At 46.1% G+C, this 24,116-nt stretch overlaps 1 protein-coding gene across 1 annotated transcript in view; it reads left to right on the plus strand.

The window, feature by feature from the left end:
- The window catches only part of F8 (coagulation factor VIII), a 278,437-nt gene that overhangs the window by 153,088 nt on the left and 101,233 nt on the right, over positions 1-24,116 (plus strand). Inside the window, exon 22 of the mRNA XM_077465186.1 lies at positions 629-784. Coding sequence (XP_077321312.1) covers positions 629-784 — 156 coding nt within the window. The remainder of the gene's footprint in view (positions 1-628; positions 785-24,116) is intronic.

The raw sequence follows: 24,116 nt of genomic DNA on the forward strand, positions 1-24,116 counted from the left end.
AAATAAAAAAGTATACCATACCGTCAGAGGCCTTAATGGGGGGGATTCCTCAGGGGAGGAACATGAAGCCTGGGATTGGGCTTTAAAGCAGATCTCCAGCCAATACTTTTATACCCAGATACACTAGAAGAAATCAGAAAAAGATATATACCAAAAAAAAGGATACCATGCTACAATAAAGGTCTTAATGGGAGATCCTCAGGGAAGGAGATTAGAGTATGGAGTTGCGCTTGAAAGTGGATCTCCATCTAAGACTTCCTTACTCAGAAAGACCAAGACAGAGCGACAATGGGAAATTCTTGGGAGGAGAGGACTATGCAAGGTAAGCATGACAAAATGTGCATAAATGCTGAACATACGTACTCCTTATGAAAGGAGCCCTTAGGTGCCCAAAAATAAGGTTTCACCTAAAAGTGCTAGCCAGTAATGCTCCTATTGGACCATTGGAGAAGAAGATCATCCTACTGTAGGTAAATTAACATCTCAAGACCTTTGAGGCTTCATTATTGTATATGGCCAATGGAAATGGGCTAAAACTGCATAGAAGACTTAGGAAACCCCCAGGTAGATGCAATTATGGAGGATAAGAAGCTAAATAAAACTTTTGTTTCATTGTCTATTATTTCAGGTGGATCTTCTGGCACCTATGGTGATTCACGCCATACAAACTCAAGGAGCTCGACAGAAATTCCTTACCCTGTACATATCCCAATATATTATCTTCTATAGCCTGAATGGAGAAAAGTGGAGCAAGTACCAAGGGAACACCAGTAGTAATCAGATGGTATGTATGTATTTTTGCAGCAGTTGGAAAAAGACATCTTATATTGTTGAATTACAGTACGCAATTGTACAATTGAAGTACACGTCAAGCCAAAATTATTATTATTTTTTTTAAAGTTTTTAGTTAGTGGAGAAGAATTAGAGCCCCTGTTAGATGTTTCCTGCTATGTAAGGTAGATTGGCTTGCACAAACTGATCCCAGTTCCCCCAGACTGAATCTATAGGCCTGTAGCTAAAATGTAAATTTTTTCTGTTGCATAAGAAGAATACATGTGTGAGGGGGCTGAATTTGTAAATTCACCTGCCGATCCAGCCCCCCAGACCAATTGTTATGTTCAAATGGAATGTTTTTGCACACCATGGGGTCTTTTTATACATTCGCTATGTGATTAGCATTCACGAATAACTCCCGTAATGTGTCTGTTTGTTTCCTAAGCTCATCAGCACTTTTTCTGAATACCGCAATGAGGAAAATACAGCATTATGGTCACTAGATGGAGCTGATGGTCCTGGGAAAAAAAACATATTAGACACATCACAGGGATCATTTGCAGTGGCTGGGACATTCACATGGTGAATTTAATTTTTTTATATAAATAGACCCCATGTGTGATGTTGATTAATTAAAACAGATGCAGAAGAACTGGGCATAATTACATAGTAGGTGAGCTTTAACCACCTTCAGACCGGACCATTTTGCTGGTAAATGACCAGAGGTCTTTTTACAATTTGGCACTGCGCTGCTTTAACTGGTAATTGCGCGGTCATGCAATGTTGTACCCAAACAAAATTTGCGTCCTTTTCTTCCCACAAATAGAGCTTTCTTTTGATGGTATTTGATTGCCTCTGCAATTTTTATTTTTTGCGATATAAACGTAAAAAGACCGCAAATTTTGAAAAAAAATGATATTTTCTACTTTTTGTTATTAGAAAAATCCAATAAACTCAATTTTAGTCATACATTTAGGCCAAAATGTATTCAGCCACATGTCTTTGGTAAAAAAAAAGTCAATAATTGTATATTTATTGGTTTGCGCAAAAGTTGTCACATCTACAAACTAAGGTACGTTTTCTGGAATTTACGCAGCTTTTAGTTTACGACTGCCTATCTCATTTCTTGAGGTGCTAAAATGGCAGGGCAGTACAAAACCCCCCCAAATGACCCCATTTTGGAAAGTAGACACCCTAAGGAAATTGATAAGTGGCATGTTGAGCCCATTGAATATTTTATTTTTTTGCCTCAAGCGATTGAATAATGACAAAAAAAATATATATATTTTTTTTTTTACACAAAGTTGTCACTAAATGATATATTGCTCACACATGCTATGGGCATATGTGAAATGACACCCCAAAATAAATTCTGCTGCTTCTCCTGAGTACGGGGATACCACATATGTGGGACTTTTTGGGAGCCTAGCCGCGTACGGGGCCCCGAAAGCCAAGAACCGCCTTCAGGTTTTCTAAGGGCGTAAATATTTGACTTCACTCCTCACTACCTATTACAGTTTTGAAGGCCATAAAATGCCAAGATGGCACAAAACCCCCACAAATGACCCCATTTTAGAAAGTAGACACCCCAAGCTATTTGCTGAGAGGCATTTTGAGTCCATGGAATATTTTATATTTTGCCACAAGTTGCGGGAAAATTACAAACTTTAATTTTTTTTTATTTTTTTTAACAAAGTTGTCACTAAATGATATATTGCTCACACATGCTATGGGCATATGTGAAATGACACCCCAAAATAAATTCTGCTGCTTCTCCTGAGTACGGGGATACCACATATGTGGGACTTTTTGGGAGCCTAGCCGCGTACGGGGCCCCGAAAGCCAAGAACCGCCTTCAGGTTTTCTAAGGGCGTAAATATTTGACTTCACTCCTCACTACCTATTACAGTTTTGAAGGCCATAAAATGCCAAGATGGCACAAAACCCCCACAAATGACCCCATTTTAGAAAGTAGACACCCCAAGCTATTTGCTGAGAGGCATGTTGAGTCCATGGAATATTTTATATTTTGCCACAAGTTGCGGGAAAATTGCAAACTTTATTTATTTATTTTTTCCACAAAGTTGTCACTAAATGATATATTGCTCACGCATGCCATGGGCATATGTGAAATGACACCCCAAAATAAATTCTGCTGCTTCTCCTGAGTACGGGGATACCACATATGTGGGACTTTTTGGGAGCCTAGCCGCGTACGGGGCCCCGAAATCCAAGCACCGCCTTCAGGCTTTCTAAGGGCGTTACAGTTTTGAAGGCCATAAAATGCCAAGATGGCACAAACCCCCCCCAAATGACCCCATTTTGGAAAGTAGACACCCCTAAATTTAGGGGTACACTAGTGAGACTAGGTAATAAATGGCGGGTGCCCTGAAACTATAAAAAAAATAACTAACCAACCAGCGTCACCTGTAACAGTTATATGGTGATCACTGGTGAAAGGGTTAACTAGGGGGCAATCAGGGGGCTTTATGCGGTAGTATATGGGGGTCCCTGGCGCTATAAAAAGCTGCGGCGAACCTAAATACCTACCTGCCTAACTAGCGTCACCTGTGACACTAATACAGTGATTAGAAAAACGATCGCTTATTAGGCTGGGTTCACACTGGAGCGATGCGGGAACGCCACGAATGCGCGGCGGGTTCCCGCATCACATGCCTCCCGGCGGCAGTTCACACTGCCCTATGCGAACTGCTGGGAGTGTCAGTGAAATGTTAATGACACCCCCAGATCAGTTTGCATATCGCAGTGCGATCTGCAAACTCGGATCGCATGGTGTGAACACCCATGCGATCCGATTCTGCTGCGGACCAAAAAAAGGGTCCCGTGCGAGTTTGCGGCGGGTGCGACACGAATTCAGCCATACTATCTGTATGGCTGAACTCGAATCGCACAGAGATCGGATGTGATTTGCACTGCAGTGCGGTGCGAATCACATCCGTTCTCATAAACCGCTGCAATGTGAACCCAGCCTTAGTGACACTGGCGACGGGGGGTGATCACGGGGTTAAACCTTTATTGGGGGGGTTAGGGGGTACCTTAGAACTAAAGGGGGCTAACCCTAACTGCCCTAACAGTTATTACAGTCACAAATGACACCCGCCGGGTGATCAGGGGGTTAAACCTTTATTAGGTAATAAATGGCGGGTGCCCTGAAACTATAAAAAAATAACTAACCAACCAGCGTCACCTGTAACAGTTATATGGTGATCACTGGTGAAAGGGTTAACTAGGGGGCAATCAGGGGGCTTTATGCGGTAGTATATGGGGGTCCCTGGCGCTATAAAAAGCTACGGCGAACCTAAATACCTACCTGCCTAACAAGCGCCACCTGTGACACTAATACAGCGATCAGAAAAACTATCGCTTATTAGGCTGGGTTCACACTGGACCGATGCGGGAACGCCATGAATCCGCGGCGGGTTCCCGCATCGCATGCCTCCCGGCGGCAGTTCACACTGCCCTATGCGAACTGCTGGGAGTGTCAGTGAAATGTTAATGACACCCCCAGATCAGTTCGCATATCGCAGTGCGATCTGCAAACTCGGATCGCATGGTGTGAACACCCATGCGATCCGATTCTGCTGCGGGCCAAAAAAAGGGTCCCGTGCGAATTTGCGGCGGGTGCGACACGAATTCAGCCATACTATCTGTATGGCTGAACTCGAATCGCACAGAGATCGGATGTGATTTGCACTGCAGTGCGGTGCGAATCACATTCGTTCTCATAAACCGCTGCAATGTGAACCCAGCCTTAGTGACACTGGCGACGGGGGGTGATCACGGGGTTAAACCTTTATTGGGGGGGTTAGGGGGGCACATTAGAACTAAAGGGGGCTAACCCTAACTGCCCTAACAGTTACTACAGTCACAAATGACACCAATGCAAAAAAAAAAAAAAAAAAAAAAAAAAAAAAGCAATTGGTGTCACTGTGACTGGGGGGGCAGGGGTAATTGGGGGGTGATCGGGGGTAAAGGGGGGGTGTGAGTGTGCCTGGCATGTTCTACTGTATGTGGGGTGTGTTGGTGCAACTCACCGAACCTCTCTCCTCGGTGCCGGAACGAAAACTACCGACACGGAGGAGAGAATACATCACTTCCTCTCCTGTGTTTACATTACAGGAGAGGAAGTGATGTCACCGGACATTTTCATTCGCCGGGAGCGATCGAGAGGGGGTGGCCATGAATGAATGGCCGTCCCCTCGTCCGGGATCGCTCCCGAACGAATACCGACCGCCGCAGGCACCGGGCGGGGGCCCTATCGGGCCCCCGACCGGTGGGCAGGCAAGGACGTACATGTAAGCCCTTATGCCTGCCCGTGCCATTCTGCCGACGTACATCGGCGTGCGGCGGTCGGCAAGTGGTTAAAGAAGACACAAGTCCATCAAGTGCAACCTATGTGTGTGATTATATGTCAGTATTACATTGTATATCCCTGTATGCAGGGCCATCTTTAATATTGATTGGACCCTGGGCAAAACTTTTCTTGACCCCCCCCTGCAGTTTCCTTCTCCGCCTGCTCTGAGACATACAATAAATAGCAGCTAGACTCAAAATCAGTTTACTGAATTACATCAGGCAGCTATTGTGATTGGTTGCCAGAGGTTACAGTGTACATTTACTGCTCACTGACTGGTTGCTAGAGGTTACAGAACACATTAGGGCTCACTGATTAGTTGCTAGAGGTTACAGCACATGCTTTTTGCTTGTTGGTTGGTAGAGATTTCTGTGGATATGACCTCAGGGGGCATAATATACATATCAATACCGCTGGCCGCCGACATTTACATATGAATGCCAGTAATTTACATGTAAACACAGGGTCTGGCAAGTGAGTCATCTATACACAACAATAGGGCAGCATTAGTAGCAGCACTTCACACTGAGATATTGTGACACAGCACAGGACTAAAACCTCAAGGGATGAGGGAAGGGGCAGCGAGGAGAGCCATGATTGGCCACAGGCAGGATGCCTGTGGCCAATCATAGCTCAGGCTGTGTAGTACACGCCCCACACTATATAAGGCCGTCAGCACGGCAGCCTTGTGTAGTGTGTTGGCGTCTGAAGCAGTTAGTGGGTGTTCTGTGTACCTTCAACACAGTACACACCGATCGTTATCGGCCGATTTTTGATCTTGCTCTTCTGTAGTGGTTGTTGTCTGCATGCCCTGACCGCAGTATACACCGCTATATTCACCTCACCTGTATAGTTAGCGATATATCTATCTTTTATAATAGAGCTTGCAGTCAGTGTTAGGAGCTTGTGCGTGCTGTCTGCATGCTCTGTACCCAGTACACACCGCTATATCCACCTACTTCTCTATTTGAGCCATCTGCAGGAGTTATTGGAATTTGTGTGTGCCTCCAGCACAACACAGTATACATCTGTATTTACCCTTTATTGCTGGTGTACTATAATAAAGGCATCTGCAGGAGTTAGTGGGTGTTGTGTGCCTCCAGCACAATGTACACCTGTATCTACCCTTTATTCCTGTTCTCTAATAGAGCCATCTGCAGGGCTTAGTGGGTGTTGTGTGCCTCCAGTACAGTATACTCCTTTATCTACCCTTTATTGCTGGTGTTCTATAATAAAGGCATCTGCAGGAGTTAGTGGGTGTTGTGTGCCTCCAGCACAATATACACTACCCAATTGCTGTGTTACCCAACTCCCTTCAGGCCATTACCATGTCTGGAAGGCCAGCAAGGAGAGGCAGACAGGCGCGAGCCGATAAAAGAGGGCAAGCAGGCTCTGTGTCTAGAGACAACAGTGCTGGTCGTGGACGCGGTGCATCGTCATCATCAGCACGTGGCCATGGGACACGCTTGTCCTTCTTTTCGGCAGCTGGATATGTTGAGCCGCAACATGCCAACGACTTGGTAGAGTGGATGACCAAGCCCTCTTCATCCTCCTCATCCTCTCTCACCCAGTCTCAGGGTACTAGCAAAGCAGCTGCCAACGCATCGTCTTTCCTCGTCTCAATGTCATCATCAGTGACTCCTTCCCTAGACCCACCACGTCCTCCTGAGGAGTCTCCTGAACTCTTTGAGCACTGTGTTGGGTACATGCTCCAGGAGGATACCCAGTGTTTTGTAGGCTCTGATGATGATACTCAGCTAGAGGAAGGCAGTAGCGTGAATGCAGAGAGAGGGGATTCTCAAGAAGGACAGCAATCTGGCAGTCATGTTCCACAAGCTGCAGCATACTGCCAGGTTTGCTACAGCGATGAAGAGGGAGGGAATGATGAGGGCACTGACTCCACGTGGGTGCCTGGTAGGAGAGAGGAGGAGGAGGAGGAGGCACATGTCCAACGAGGCAGGATGCCCATGTCCAACGAGGCAGGATGCCCTCCGGGGGCCAGCTTAGGGGCAGCACACCGACTGAATCACACCGCAGAGCTCCGCCTGTGCAGGGCGCTGCCTCTGCGCGTTATTCTAAAAGTTCTTTGGTGTGGGCCTTTTTTGAGAAGAGTGCATCAGACCGCACCGCTGCTATTTGCAACCTATGTCTCAAGCGTATCTCGCGTGGCCAAAACATCAGCCGCTTGGGCACCACATGCTTGACCAGACATATGTTGACCTGCCATGCAGCTCGTTGGCAAGCGTACCTCAAAGACCCACACCAAAGAACAAAGCGGACCTCTCCTTGCTCCTCATCAGCTGGCATCTCCAACCCCTCTAGACCTTCAGTCCTCTCTGAAACCTGCTCTAAGAGGAATGAAGGTGTAGAATTAGGTGTGTCACAGCCAAGTGCTTCCAGGCACTCTGCTAGCAGTACACCCACTTCCGATTATAGCAGGCAAATGTCCCTGCCCCAGCTGCTGGACCGGCGAAAGAAGTTCACTCCCAGCCATCCACATGCCCAGCGGTTGAATTCTAGCTTGGCTAAATTGCTAGAACTTCAACTGCTGCCTTTTCAGTTGGTAGACTCGGCCCCCTTCCGTGAGTTTGTATAATGTGCGGTTCCTCAGTGGCAGGTCCCCAAACGTCACGTTTTCTCATGGAAGGCGATTCCGGGTCTCTACCGGCATGTGGAAGGCAATGTCCTAGCCTCGCTGGACAGGGCAGTCAGCGGTAAGGTGCATATTACCGCTGACTCATGGTCCAGCAGGCATGGACAGGGATGTTACCTGTCTTTCACGGCCCATTGGGTCACTCTTCTGGCAGCTGGGAAGGATGCAGGACAAGGTGCAGTAGTGTTGGAGGTTGTTCCCGCCACCACGCCTCCAAAATGCTACTATTGGTTGTGACACACCTCTCTCCTCTACCCGGTCTTCTTCTTCTTCCTCCATGGCCTCTTCCAGTGCGCTGTCCTCAGAACCAGCGGTGCTCCATAGGCGTTCCAGGGGCTACGCAAGTACGCAGGCAAAACGATGCCATGCCGTGCTTGCGCTGGTTTGTTTGGGGGACAGGAGCCACACTGGGGCGGATGTTTTGTCAGCTCTGCAGGGGCAGGCCGAGAGGTGGTTGACGCCACACCAGCTTAAGCCAGGAATGGCGGTTTGTGACAATGGCACCAACCTCCTCTCCGCCCTCCGACAGGGACGACTGACCCATGTGCCCTGTGTAGCTCACATCCTTAACCTGGTGGTGCAGAGGTTCTTGGGCAGGTACCCGGGCTTACAGGATGTCCTGAAGCAGGCCAGGAAAGTCTGTGTGCATTTCCGCCGATCATTTAATGCCTGTGCTCGGCTGGCTGAGATCCAAAAGGAGTTGAACCTGCCCAAGAACCGCCTTATATGTGACATGCCCACCAGGTGGAACTCAACATTGGCCATGCTGCAGCAGCTGCACATGCAGCAGAGGGCCATCAATGAGTACCTGTGCGACTACGGCACCAGGACAGGGTCAGTGGAGCTCGGTTTTTTCTCACCACACCAGTGGGGCATGATCAGGGATACATGCACTGTCCTGTCACCGTTTGAGGAGGCCACAAGGATGGTGAGCAGTAACAGTGCATGCATCAGTGACACTGTACCTCTTGGAGCATACGCTGCGTGGAATAATGGACAGGGCACTTGAGGCAGAACAGAGACAGGAAGAGGAGGACTTCCTTGCCTCTCAAGGCCCCCTTTATCCAGGCAGTGTTCCTGCTGTGCCACCCATCACACAGGAAGAGGATGAGGAGGAGGAAGAGGAGGAGGATGATTGTGTCAGCATGGAGGTGGAGGCTGGCACTCAGCATCAGCAGCAGCAGCAGCAGTCTTGTAGGGATGATTTACAGTCCCAAGAAACCCGTGGACTTGTACGTGGCTGGGAGGAGGTAGCTGCGGATCATGTGGTCCTTAGTGACCCAGAGGACTCCGGACCGAATGCCTCAGCTAACCTACGCTGCAGGGCCTCCCTGATCCTGCAAAGCCTGCGGAAGGATCCTCATATTCTTCGGATCAAGGAGAGGGACCATTACTGGCTGGCCACTCTCCTTGATCCACGGTACAAGGGTAAGGTTGCCGACCTTATCTTGCCATCGCAGAGGGAGCAGAGGATGGGACATCTCCGGGAGGCCTTGCAGAAAGGTCTGTGCAAAGCGTTCCCAGAGACTGGGAGGTTACAAACTCCTGGTCCTGGACAACGTGTTGCTGAGGCATCGGTCAGAAGGAGCGGTGGAGAAGGTGGCCGTCTGACTGATGCTTTCAGACAATTTTTTAGTCCGCAGCCCCAAGGTATGATCGGTTCCAGCAACCATCGCCAGCGTCTGATTTACATGGTACAGGAATACCTAGGGGCAAGGTCAGACTTGGACACTTTTCCCATCGAAAATCCTCTGGCTTACTGGATCTTGAGGATGGATCACTGGCCAGAGCTTGCACAGTATGCAATTGAGCTACTGGCCTGTCCTGCATCCAGTGTTCTTTCGGAACGCACCTTCAGTGCTGCTGGTGGCTTTGTTACCGATCACAGGGTGCGCCCGTCCACCGAATCAGTTGATCGACTGACCTTCATCAAGATGAATCAGTCTTGGATAACCCACAGCTACCAAGCACCTGAAGCTGATGTAACCGAATAATTTTTTTTGAAATTTCACATCCCTTCAAGACTGCCTATGCTGATGCTGAGTGACTGTCCTGTTATGTTGATTGTCTATCCTCTTCCTCCTCCGCTGATATTTTGGAACAACATTTCTGGTTCTGGGTGATGCCGTCAGCCCAATTTTTCTGCCCCTGTTTAACAGGGGCATTTAATTACAATTTTTGATGCAATGCTTTGCAGCAGGGCTAATTCCTGCAATAAAACTAGAGTATATGGGAGAGGTTGCAGTGTCGTGGCACCAGTGCCTAAGGCCCAATTTTTCTGCCCCTGTTTAACAGGGACATGTAATTACAATTCTTGATATAATATTTCACAGGAGGGCCCATTCCTGTGCCCACTCAGAGTAACTGTGAAGACTTATAGTGTTGTGGCACCAGCACCACAACCACCAAAGGTCAATTTTTCTACCACTGTTCAACAATGGCATGTAATTACAATTCTTGATATAATCGTTCACAGCAGGGCGCTCCAGCGCCTACCAAGAGTCACTTTGAGGGCTTACAATGTTGTGGCAAAACCAACACCTTGTTCTGCCATTTCTGCAGAGCATATAGGGCAGGCCCCTACTTTCAAACATCCAACTTACAAACATCTCCAACTTGCAAACGGAAGGAGACAACAGCAAGTGAGATGAAAAAAGACAGACGGCAAAACAAATTATACAGGGGTGATAACCCTTCCCTATGTTTTCCAAAAAGCTTAAAAATAGTTTTTTTTGACTGGAGCTACACTTTAAAAATGTACCAGTTGAAAATTACAAACAGATTCAACTTAACACAACAAACCTACACAGTCCCTGTCTTATTTGCACTGCCTGTATACTGCTGTTCTGAGTATATTGGGCCTGGGGGCCACACACATTTCCTTTTTTTAATATGGGTACGGGGTTCCCCTTAATATGTGTACAAGACCCAAGGGGGCTGGTAATGGGCAGGGAGGGCTACCCATGCCATTTTTCTCAATGATTTTCAACCATATTGCAGTAACCGCAAGCAGTTTTAAATGATGTTATTTCCGTTTAATGTCATTTTGTGCAGGGACTGTTCTAAACACAGGAAACACGTGGCACTTCACAGGCATACTACAGACACCCCCAGGCACGACATTTAAAGGAATATTTAACTTTTTTTTTCACTTTAATCGTCATTAAAATCAGTGCTCAAACCAAAACGGCCATTTTTAAAAACATTTTAGGCATAGACCCATGTCCCCTGGGGCAGGAGCCAGGTCCCCAAACCCTTTTTAGGACAGCATCTTGCATATTAGCTGTTAAAATTAGCACTTTTAATTTCGAACGTTCGAGTCCCATAGACTTCAATGGGGTTCTAAAGTTCGTACGAATTTGGGGTCCGTTCAAAAGTTCTGGTGCGAACCGAACCGGGGGGGTGTTCGGCTCATCCCTAGTCACCAGTACGGTATTTGTACATTGAAATCATATCCCCTCTCAAGCGTCTCTTCTCCAGAGAGAATAAGTTCAGTGCTCGCAACCTTTCCTCATAACTAATATCCTCCAGATTCTTTATGTGACAGACCTAGCTGGGACCGAGGCTCTTGGAGGGGACTGAATGCGAGCCTCTTGCCTTGCAATTATGGGCACTCACATTTGGGGGAACGGTGCTCTTTGTGAGCTGTATGCCTGGGGACCCCTGAGGTGGTGTTACTTGGATTCAGGTCCGTGCCCCCCCCCCCAAGACGCACAGACTCTGGATATATAAATGCCATGTTAGCAATAGACTGAATCACACTATTGGGACACATACTCTTAGATGTCTGTATCTTGTATAATGTAAAAGGGTCTTGTCTGGCTTGACCCAGATTCTAAAGAGTATTTCACCTATTGTTGTTTGTTGTTTGTGCTAATTAACCTGCGATTGAATTGTTAGTGAGCTAGGAGCCGAAAAGTCTTATCCTTCAGTCAACTAGTCTGAGTGTTGATTTAGATAATTAGCTCATGCTAATTCGGTTAGGTTTTAGTCTTCTACTGTATTATAAATACTTGGCATTTTGGTTCTAATAAATGAGTCCATGTTAGCACTAAGCAAGTCTCGTCTTGTTTTGTGCTTGTGAGCGGTTGGAATATCTGATATCTACATTCAGGCTGGGAGGAAGTGGTATATGACGGAAGCACTCAATCGAAGTGTGGGATCGGTTCCGTCACATTGTTGGCAAGCAATGGGATACTTCCTGCAGTCTGGAACATCCAAACCTCCACATGGATCCAAGGTTCGGACAGCAGGAGGAGAGGTACAGATACCAGCCGCCATGGAAAAGGAATTCAGAAGGAGGTTGTGAGAGATGCAGCTACAGCACAGAGGACCAGTATCAGAGCAGGCCCTGCTGGGATGGTTTGATTCTATTCGCTGCAGACTCTGGAAGGAAGCGCTAGTCCGTGAGCAGCGCCACCAGGGAAAAGTTCTCCCCTCCAACCAGGAAAGGTACCGGTCGCAGTATGGATTGCGGGTGCTGTTTTTAGGAGAAAAAACGCACAAGGAGCAGACAGCTGAATTAAGCAGGCTGGTCTGGGCAGAGATGAAGCTGGATGAGAGTTACAGAGCCCTCCGGTGGCATGTATCCCAAGCATATCCCTGTATAGTGGATGACAGCCCAATGGAAGGCTTAAGCTACGGCGGCCTGGGACTGTTGTATGTGAAGCTGACAGGGGACTCTAACTTTGGGAGTGATTTGGAGTGGCGGTTGAATGAAATCATGGATTACAGAAAAGAGATACTGAACGTCTTGGAAGTGCACTGGGCACTGGAAGATTTGGAGTTTCTGGCCGATCAGGAATGGGAGCTGGATATCGCCTACAGATGGCTGCTAGAATCTGCTCAGTGCCAGGGCTGGGCTCCCTTTGCCTGGGACTATCAGGAAATACCAGTGGAAAACTCTTAAATCCTGGCTGAAGAGTCGGGAATGTGGCAGAGTAACAGTGTGCTTTGCCAATCTGCCCCCGCAGCTATGGACGCGGAGGTCTTATGGCAGATGCAGCAAGTGCTGACTGACCTTGATGATCCTGTTTCTGCATGGGATGATCTTGGATGGATGAATGTGCCTGTCCAGCAGCATGCCGGAGAACTGGCAGTGGAAAATCTGGAGATTGCCATCCCCAAAGCTGAAGTGCTGACAACAGGGCAAAGCTCTACTAACCTCTGCTCAGCGCCGATAGCATCTTCTGGGTTCCACGAACAGGAGATGGTGAAACTCTATCCCCAGACACCAGTTGCATACACAGGGGATTTGATAGACTTTTCTGCTGAGGAAGAAGAACCGGATGAGCCTCCAGCAGAAGAGCTGGTATTAGGGCCAAACTTTACTGTGCTCTGCCAAGCACCAACAGCAGTATCCCTGGAATTACAAGGAACTTCCCCAGCTGAAGCGCTGGTCACCGGACAGAGGGTCCAAGGCCTCTGCCCCACGTCTGTGGCAGTTCCGGAGGTTCAGGATAACAAGGTGGTGGTCAGTTCCCAGCAGCAGACCAGGATACAGGGGGAAAAGGGAGAGGATGTGTTCGTAGTCCCTCCCCAACAGTTGGCCAGGGTGGAGGAAGCAGTCTTTCCTCTCCAGCAAAGATCCGTGCACCTGGAAGACAGTGATAGGGAAATGTCATCCCAGCAGCCAGATGAGGGAACGGAAAAGGAATCAGCCGGCTCACCTTCCCCATGGCAGTTACACCATTTGGGAGTGGAGGAAGCCAGCCTCCTGCCACAACAGTTAACCGGAGCGGTGGATGTGGAGTCCCCAGCAGAAGTGCTGGCAACAGGTCAGAGTGCTACCAACCTCTGCCCAGCACCGGCAACTGTGGAGTTACAAGAGACTCCTCCAGCTGAAGCGCTGGCCACTGGACAGAGGGTCCAAGACCTCTGCCCCACACCTGCAGTAGTTCTAGGGGCCCATGGTGAGAAGATGATGGTCACTCCCCAACTGTTAGCCAGAGTGGAGGATGTGGGGCCCTCAGCTGAGCTGCTACCAGGGCAGAATGCTACTGGCCCCTACACACAACTGCAGCTTGAGCTAATATCAGGGTAGGGAACTTTGGTCTCCACTGACACAACACCAGAAAATGGTGCGGCACTGAGACAGGAGGATGTCAGCCTTGCTTTGCAAGAACTGGGGGATTTTCACCTACCAAAATTGGATGGGACTTCATCCAGGGATGCTGGGCGGTCGGCCCAGATCCCCAACAGCATTACGGAGTGAGCCCAGTCACCCTGTCTTCTCTCCAGCATCTGAAAGGACTCCAGGGAGAAGGGCCAGTCCAGGCCTCTCCCCAGCGGTGGGCGTGTTCTCCGAGAGAGGCAGAGGTTGGCTGGGTAAGTAATGCTCTGTTTGGGACACTTTATCTGGGGTACTGTGTGAATACCAGCATTAGAGGACTGGAACCCCTGACTAACTTCGGAGTCAACCCGTCTGGGGTCTCCTCCTGTGTTATTCTCCTGCCGAAAGGGGAGAAATGTGACAGACCTAGATGGGACAAAGGCTCTTGGAGGGCACTGAATGCGAGCCTCTTGCCTTGCGATTGCAATAGACTGAATCACACTATTGGGACACAAACTCTTAGATGCTAATATCATCACCTCCAGCCAGCTGTCTGTATCTTGTATAATGTAAATGAGTCTTGTCTGGCTTGACACAGATTCTAAAGAGTATTTCATCTATTCTTGTTTGTTGTTTGTGCTAATTGGTTCTAATAAATTAGTCAATGTTAGCACTAAGCAATCTCGTCTTGTTTTGTGCTTGTGAGTGGTTTGAATATCTGATATCTACATGCAGGCTGGGAGGAAGTGGTATATGACGGAAGCACTCAATCGGAGTGTGGGATCAATTCCGTCACACTTTATTAGCTTTGTTGCCCTTCTCTGTACTCGCTCCATTTCCAGTACATCCTTCCTTAGGACTGGGGCCCAGAACTGGACAGCATACTCCAGGTGAGGCCGGACCAGAGTCTTGTAGAGCAGGAGAATTATCATTTTATCTCTGGAGTTGATCCCCTTTTTAATGCATGCCAATATTCTGTTTGCTTTGTTAGCAGCAGCTTGACATCGCATGCCATTGCTGAGCCTATCATTTACTAGGACCCCCAGGTCCTTTTCCATCCTAGATCCCCCCCAGAGGTTTTCCCCACCAGTGTATAGATTGCATTCACATTTTTGCCACCCAAATACATTATTTAAAATTTTTCTACATTGAACCTCATTAGCCATGTAGTTGCCCATCTCATTAATTTGTTCAGATTTTTTTCAAGGTTTCCACATCCTGCGGAGAAGTTATTGCCCTGCTTAGCTTAGTATTGTCCTCAAATACAGAGATTGAACTGTTTATCCCATCCTCCCGGTCGTTTATGAACAAATTAAACAGGATTGGTCCCAGCACAGAACCCTAGTGGACCCCCACTACCCACCCCTTCTCCTTTACTTTTATATGCATTTTTACATTGGAGATAAGCCATCCAGGACTTTTCAATTTATTACCCAATGGGATGCACTGGATAATGTCCTTATTTAATATGCTCTTAAAGCAAACCCATCTCTCCTCCGTGTTCTTTGTTCCTAAGATTTTATCCCAATTTATGCCTTCTAGTAAGGTTCGTAGTTTAGGGAAGTTGCCTCTTTTGAAATTCAGTGTCTTTGTATTCCCCTTATGTTTCCTATTTGTGTTAAATTATACTGAAGCCAATTGACCTGTGATCGCTGTTTCCTAAATTGCCCCGTATTTCCAGATCAGTGATCAGGTTTGTATTGTTGGTAATCAGTAGATCCACTAACACTTTATTTCTAGTTGGTGTGTCTACCATCTGAACCATGAAATTGTCCTGCAAGCCTTAGACGAATGCGTGGTTCCCTCTGCCCAGTCTATGTCTGGATAGTTAAAATCCCCCATGATAACACTTCCCATCCTTGCTGCTAATCCAATTTGTGATAGGAGATCTGTCTCTCCCTCAGGTTAGGGGGCCTATAAAATACTCCCAGTATTATCTTTCCCCCTTGCCTATTTCTGTCCTTCTCATGTATATATATTTCTATCCCAGTAACACAATGCTGCTGTCTTGACTTTCTGCTGTCTTGACTTTCAAGAGCCTGCTCACACACATGCCTTGAGCATTAGCACAGCCGTCATGAATAACCCCTGTAATGTGTCTAATATGTATATTTTCTTTGTTCAGCAGCACCATAGTTACATAGTTACATAGTTAGTAAGGTTGAATAAAGACACCAGTCCATCCAGTTCAACCTGAGTGAGTGTCTACAATTGTCCCTATCCCTTTACATTGCACACTCACATTGGACCCTACCCTCAAGGAGCCCACAATCCAAGATCCCCATTAGTATACTAGGACCAATTTTAGACAGAAGCTAATTAACCTACCTGCATGTCTTTGGAGTGTGGGAGGAAACCGGAGTATCCCCGGAGGAAACCCACGCAGGCAAAGGGAGAACATGCAAACTCCAGGCAGGTAGTGTCATGGTTGGGATTTGAACCAGTGACGCTTTTTACTGCTAGGCGAGAGTCCTAACCACTACACCACTGTGACGCCCATCTAGTGGCTTTATTTTTCGGAATACCGCAATCAGGAAAATACAGCGTTATGGTCACTAGATGGAGCTGATGGTCACGGTCACTAGATTGGGCTGATGGTCTTGGGAAAAAAAAAACATATTAGACACATCACAGTGATTTTTTGTGATGGCTGAGACATTCACTCAGTGAATTTGATATAAATGGTCCACATATAATGTTGATTATTTGAGAAAAAAAATTGCAGAAGAGCAGGGCATTGCTTGGGTGGTAACCTGTTTATAGGCGGGCATAAGGCACCAGTTTTTGTGTGCCTATAGGATCCTGAGATAACTACTGCCTTGAAAAAATTCTTGTTTGTTTGTTTTTTCTGCTTTTTTATTTTTAATTTTATAATTTAATTACATTTTTATTATTTTTACATTTAGTAGCACTGATTTGCTAAATGGTATCTGTTGATCCTTTTTTTTTATATTTTAACTTTTAGTATTACTTTAATGCAAATATAATTAGCTTCCTTTTGATTATTGATTTGCTAAATGATATCTGTTGATCCTGGTGACGGAACTGATCCCACACTTCGATTGAGTGCTTCCGTCAGTATACCGCTTCCTAAGTCTGAATATAGATATCAGATATTCCAACCGCTCACAAGCACAAAACAAGATGAGACGTGCTTAGTGCTAACATGGACTGATTTATTAGAACCAAAATGCCAAGTATTTATAATACAGTAGAAGACTAAAACCTAACCTAATCTAAATCAACACTCAGACTAGTTGACTGAGGGATAAGATATTTTGGCTCCTAGCTCACTGACAATTCAATCGCAGGTCAATTAGCACAAACAACAAAAAACAATAGGTGAAATACTCTTTAGAATCTGTGTGAAGCCATTCAGTATAGAAAAAGGGGGAAAATTAAGGACAGGGGGGCATTGGGACTTTATATGAAACACACTTACTCAGGTAGGATAAGACATTGAAAGTAATAAAGAAAAATATTGTATAATAACAACAATGGGCATAATGCAATAATTAGTATATATTTAATAAAATGGCAGAGATATGATACAGAATAAATAAACATGATTAAACATAAACATAATTAATGCGTCATATTGTAATATAATTAATAACAGCAAGATGCACAAACAGAATTAATACGAGTATTATAATAGAATTCATAATATAGTCAGCTATGTACAACATGATTATAGTTAGTATCTAAATTACACCCACAGTAACACGCACAGTAAATATATTTTAATAATTCAATGGCTCAGCCCAATAAAACCCATGGTAAGAGACATGGTAACTGACAAAACATCCATTATTTAATCTCTACGCTTTTCGTGGAATAATATCCATTCATCAGGAGCAGCAATCTGGGAATATCTAAAATGAAAAATAAATAAATAATAAATATTTATTATCATCCCCTTATTTTGTGTTCATCCCTTTTCAGGGTGTTCTTAATTTGTCCCATTCTTCTCACACTTAATTTTTAGTAACTCATTTTTTTGTTAGGGTGTGTATATATACTTACTCTGCTCACCATACACAATCTTATTTCTTTAGTTACACCCCTTGACTTCATACTGATCATCCCAGTAATGCAAGGGGGATCCTTCACGTAATTTCACTTCACGTTTTCTGGCTGACTCCGCCCTGCTACCGCCTGGTCGCTGCCTCAGCTCCCGGTGGGATGGTTTCTTCACCCCCCGGTCCTTACCTTCAAGTATATCTATAAGTTATATGGTTGATAGATAATTTTATTTATACCCACAGGTAAGAGGGGTAGGACCATAGTTTTTTGATCCCTCTCTTCCTGTATTAATTTAATATTATTATTTATTTATTTTTCATTTTAGATATTCCCAGATAGCTGCTCCTGATGAGTGGATATTATTCCACGAAATGTGTAGAGCTTAAATAATGGAAGTTTTGTCACAGTTACCATGGGTTTTATTTGGCTGAGCCATTGCATTATTGAATTATTAAAATATATTTACTATGTCTGTTACTGTGGGTGTAATTTTGATACTAACTATAATCACGTTGTACATAGGTGACTATATTATGAATTCTATTATAATACTCATATTAATTATGTTTGTGCATCTTGCTGTTATTAATTATATTACAATATGATGCATTAATTATGTTTATTTATGTTTAATCATGTTTATTTATTCTGTATCATATCTCTGCAATTTTATTAAATATATACTAATTATTGCATTATGCCCATTGCTGTTATTATACAATATTTTTCTTTATTACTTTCAATGTCTCATCCTACCTGAGTAAGTGTGTTTCAAATAAAGTCCCAATGCCCCCTGTCCTTAATTGTCCCCCTTTTTTATACTGAATGCAAATAGGGATGGAGACCTGGGTGCTGGATGGCCATGGTCTCATATAAAGTCCCACCTGTCTTTGTTTAATCTGTGTCAAGCCAGACTAGACTCATTTACATCACAGACAGGTGGCTGGAGTTGATGACGTTAGCATCTAACAGTTTGTGTCCCAACAGTGTGATTAAGTCTATTGCTAATATGGCAAATACATATCCAGAGTCTGTGTGTCTTGGGGGGGGGGGGGGGGGACATGGATCTGAATCCAAGTAACACCACCTCAGGGGTCCCCAGGCATACAGCTCACAAAGAGCACCGTTCCCCCAAATGCCCATAATCACAAGTGAGCCGAACACCCCTGTTCGGTTCGCACCAGAATCTGCGAACGGACCTAAACTTCGTGTGAACTTTAGAACCCTATTAAAGTCTATGGGACTCGAACGTTCACAATCTAAAGTGCTAATTTTAAAGGCTAACATGCAAGTTACTGTCCTAAAAAGTGTTTGGGGACCTGGGTCCTGCCCCAGGGGACATGGATCAATGCAAAAAAAAAGTTTTAAAATGGCCGTTTTTTCAGGAGCAGTGATTTAAATAATGATTAAAGTGAAACAATAAAAGTGTAATATTCCTTTAAATTTCGTACCTGGGGGGTGTCTATAGTATGCCTGTGAAGGGGCGCATGTTTCCCGTGCTTAGAACTGTCCCTGCACAAAGTGTCATTTCGCAAGGAAAAAAAGTCCTTTAAAATCACTTTCCATTGACGGCTCCCGTAATACAGAGAACACTCAATGAGTGTGCTCTGTATTAGCCGACAATTCATTCATTGATAAAAAAATAAAAATAAAGCGTGGGGGTTCCCCTAAATTCAATTACCAGGCCCTTCAGGTCTGGTATGGATATTAAGGGGAACCCCGTGTCAAATTAAAAAAAAATTATGTGGGTGTCCCCCTAATATCCATATCAGACCCTTCAGGTCTGGTATGGATATTAAGGGGAACACCGCATCAAATTTTTTTTAAAATTTTTATTTTAATTTTTTAAAAAATTTTAAAAGAAAATTGACGTGGGGGTCCCCCTAAAAATCCATACCAGACCCTTTATCCGAGCATGCAACCTGGCAGGCCGCAGGAAAAGAGGGGGGGGGGGCGAGAGAGCGCCCCCCCTCCTGAACCATACCAGGCCACATGCCCTCAACATTGGAAGGATGCTTTGGGGGTCTGTGACCCCTCAAAGCACCATGTCCCCATGTTGATGGGGACAAGGGCCTCATCCCCACAACCCTGGCCGGTGGTTGTGGGGGTCTGCAGGCGGGGGGCTTATCAGAATCTGAAACCCCGCTTTAACAAGGGGTCCCCCAGATCCCACCCCCCACCTGTTTGAAATGGTAAGGGGGTACAAAAGTACCCCTACCATTTCACAAAGAAAATGTAAAAATGGTTAAATAACACACTTTTGAAAAATTCCTTTATTCAAAATAAAAAAAAGATTCCAGCGGTGCCAATCCACTCTTGCTATCCAGCGACGGATGATCATCTCTCCGGGGTCCAGCGATGGCTGATCTGATCCAGCGACGGGTGATTTTCAGTCCAGCGCTGTCCATACATGCATCCGTCTTCTGTCTCCACTGCAGGGATCCCAGCGCTGACGTTTCTTATATTAGGAGGGCGGGGCCACCCATCACCTGACCCCGCCCCCTCTGACGCTAGTGAGGGAAGCCATGGGGCTCCCTAGTGACGTATGAGTGACCCCGCCCCCCTCTGATGTAACGCAGAAACTGGCCAGGGTTGTGGGGATGAGGCCCTTGTCCCCATCAACATGGGGACATGGTGGTTTGAGGGGTCACAGACCCCCAAAGCATCCTCCCAATTTTGAGGGCATGTGGCCTGGTACGGTTCAGGAGGGGGTGGCGCTCTCTTGTCCCCCCCTCTTTTCCTGCGGCCTGCCAGGTTGCGTGCTCGGAAAAAAGGGTCTGGTATGGATTTTTAGGGGGACCCCCACATCAAATTTTTTTTTAATTTGATGCGGGGTTCCCCTTAATATCCATACCAAATCTGAAGGGCCTGGTAATTGAATTTAGGGGAACCCCCACGTTTTTTATTTTTTTATTTTTTATCAATGAATGAATTATCGGCTAATACAGAGAACACTCATTGAGTGTTCTCTGTATTACGGGAGCCGACAATGGAAAGTGATTTTAAAAGACTTTTTTTCCTTGCGAAATGACACTTTGTGCAGGGACAGTTCTAAGCACGGGAAACATGCGCCCCTTCACAGGCATACTATAGACACCCCCCAGGTACGAAATTTAAAGGAATATTACACTTTTATTGTTTCACTTTAATCATTATTAAAATCACTGCTCCTGAAAAACGGCCATTTTTAAAACTTTTTTTTTGCATTGATCCATGTCCCTTGGGGCAGGACCCAGGTCCCTCAAACACTTTTTAGGACAGTAACTTGCATATTAGCCTTTAAAATTAGCACTTTAGATTTCTCCCATAGACTTGTACAGGGTGTTCCGGCTTTTCAAATTTGCCGCAAACAGCCCAAATTGTTCACTGTTCGCTGAACAGGCAATGTTCGAGTCGAACATGAGTTTGACTCAAACTCGAAGCTCATTCCTAATCACAAGGCAAGAGGCTCGCATTCAGTCCCCTCCAAGAGCCTCGGTCCCAGCTAGCTCTGTCACATTTCTCCCCTTTCGGCAGGAGACTAACACAGGAGGAGACCCCAGACGGGTTGACTCTGAATTTAGTCAGAAGTTCCAGTCCCCCAATGCCGGTATCCACACAGTACACCAGATAAAGTGTCCCAAACAGAGCATTACTTTCCAAGCCAACCTCTGCCTCTCTCGGAGAACACGCCCACCGCTGGGGAGAGGCCTGGACTGGCCCTTCTCGCTGGAGTTCTTTCAGATGCTGGAGAGAAGACGGGGTGACTGGGCTCACTCCGTAATGCTGTTGGGGATCTGGGCCGACCGTCCAACATCCCTGGGGTATACAAGTGGGGACTGAAGTCCAATCCACTTTTGGTATCTGAAAATCCCCCAGTTCTTGCAAAGCAAGGCTGACATCCTCCAGTCTCAGTGCCGCACCATTTTCTGGCGTTATGTCAGTGGAGACCAAAGTTCCATACCCCAATATCAGCTCAAGCTGCAGTTGTGTGTAGGGGCCAGTAGCATTCTGCCCTGTTAGCACCTCAGCTGAGGGCCCCACATCATCCACTCTGGCTAACAGTTGGGGAGTGACCGTCATCTTATCACCATGGGCCCCTAGAACTACTGCAAGTGTGGGGCAGAAGTCTTGGACCCTCTATCCGGTGGCCAGCACTTCAGCTGGAGGAGTCTCTTGTAACTCCACAGTTGCCGGTGCTGGGCAGAGGTTGGTAGCACTGGGGAGGCAACGACGAACACATCCTCTCCCTTCTCCCCCTGTATCCTGATCTGCTGCTGGGAAGTGACCACCACCTTGTCATCCTGAACCTCCGGAACTGCCACAGACATGGGGCAGAGGCATTGGACCCTCTGTCCAGTGACCAGCGCTTCAGCTGGGGAAGTTCCTTGTAATTCCAGAGATACTGCTGTTGGTGCTTGGCAGAACACAGTAAAGTTTGGCTCTAATACCAGCTCTTCTGCTGGAGGCTCATCCGGTTCTTCTTCCTCAGCAGAAAAGTCTATCAAATCCCCTGTCTCTGCAACTGGTGTCTGGGGATAGAGTTTCACCATCTCCTGTCCGTGGAACCCAGAAGATGCTATCGGTGCTGAGCAGAGGTTAGCAGAGCTTTGACTTCCTCGACCATAGCTGCGGGGGCAGGTTGGCAAAGCACACTGTTACTTTGCCACATTGCCGACTCTTCAGCCAGGATTTCAGAGTTGTCCACTGGTATTTCCTTATAGTCCCAGGCAAAGGGAGCCCAGCCCTGGCACTGAGCAGAGTCTAGCAGCCGTCTGTAGGCGATCTCCAGCTCCCATTCCTGATCGGCCAGAAACTCACAATCTTCCAGTGCCCACTGCACTTCCAAGACGTTCAGTATCTCTTTTCTGTAATCCATGATTTCATTCAACCGCCACTCCAAATCACTCCCAAAGTTAGAGTCCCCTGTCAGCTTCACATACAACAGTCCCAGGCCGCCGTAGCTTAAGCCTTCCGTTGGCTGTCGTCCGCTATTCAGGGATATACTTGGGATACATGCCACCGGAGAGCTCTGTAACTCTCATCCAGCTTCATCTCTGCCCAGACCAGCCTGCTTAATTCAGCTGTCTGCTCCTTGTGCGGTTTTTCTCCTAACCACTTCAGCCCCGGACCAATAAACACCTTAAAGCGGTAGTAAAACCGCAATTTTTTTATTTTTTTTTAACACCTGCAAAGCAAAAGGCATAATGAGCTAGTATGCAAGTAAGTATTCTACTTACCTTAGAACGAGGCCCCGACATCTGGCCCGATCCACGCCGAGGGAGCTGACATGCTCCCTCTGCGTTTCTTCCGGGTATCACGGCTCTGGCGCTGTGAGTGGCCGGAGCCGCGATATCGCATGCGCGCGGGAGATTTCATTCCGGCCGGCCGGCCACTGCCAGATTTTCAGGCCGAGAATCCCCTTGTGCGCATGCGCCGCTGCAGTCAGCGGCGCATACCGAGGGGAATGGTTTTTTTACCTACAGGTAAGCCTTATTATAGGCTTTCCTGTAGGTAAAAGTAAAAAAATTGAGTATACAACCACTTTAAGGACCAGAGGTCTTTTTCCAATTTCGCACTGCGCTGCTTTAACTGGTAATTGCGCGGTCATGCAATATTGCACCCAAACGAAATTTGCGTCCTTTTCTTCCCACAAATAGAGCTTTCTTTTCATGGTATTTGATTGCCTCTGCGATTTTTATTTTTTGTGACATAAATGGAAAAAGACCGAAAATTTCGAGAAAAAAATATATTTTCTACTTTTTGTTATAAGAAAAATCGAATAAACTAAATTTTAGTCATACATTGAGGGCAAAATTTATTCAGCCACATGTCTTTAGTAATAAAAATGTCAATAAGCGTATATTTTTTGGTTTGCGCAAAAGTTATAGCGTCTACAAACTATAGTACATTTTCTGGAATTTACACAGCTTTTAATTTATGACTGCCTATCTCATTTCTTGAGGTGCTAAAATGGCAGGGCAGTACAAACCCCCCCAAATGACCCCATTTTGGAAAGTAGACACCCCAAGGAAATTGCTGATGGGTATGTTGAGCCCATTAAATTTTTTTTTTTTGTCCTAAGGGATTGAATAATGACAAAAAAAAATGTTTTACAAAAAGTTGTCACTAAATGATATATTGCTCACACATGCCATGGTTATATGTGGAATTGCACCCCAAAATATATTCCGCTACTTCTCCCGAGTATGGGGATACCACATGTGTGGGACTTTTTGGGAGTCTAGTCGCGCACG

This window comes from Lithobates pipiens, unplaced genomic scaffold (assembly GCF_037356315.1).
Source record: "Lithobates pipiens isolate NorthernLeopardFrog02 unplaced genomic scaffold, aLitPip1_a1.2 Scaffold_1, whole genome shotgun sequence".
Taxonomy (NCBI): Eukaryota; Metazoa; Chordata; class Amphibia; order Anura; family Ranidae; genus Lithobates; species Lithobates pipiens.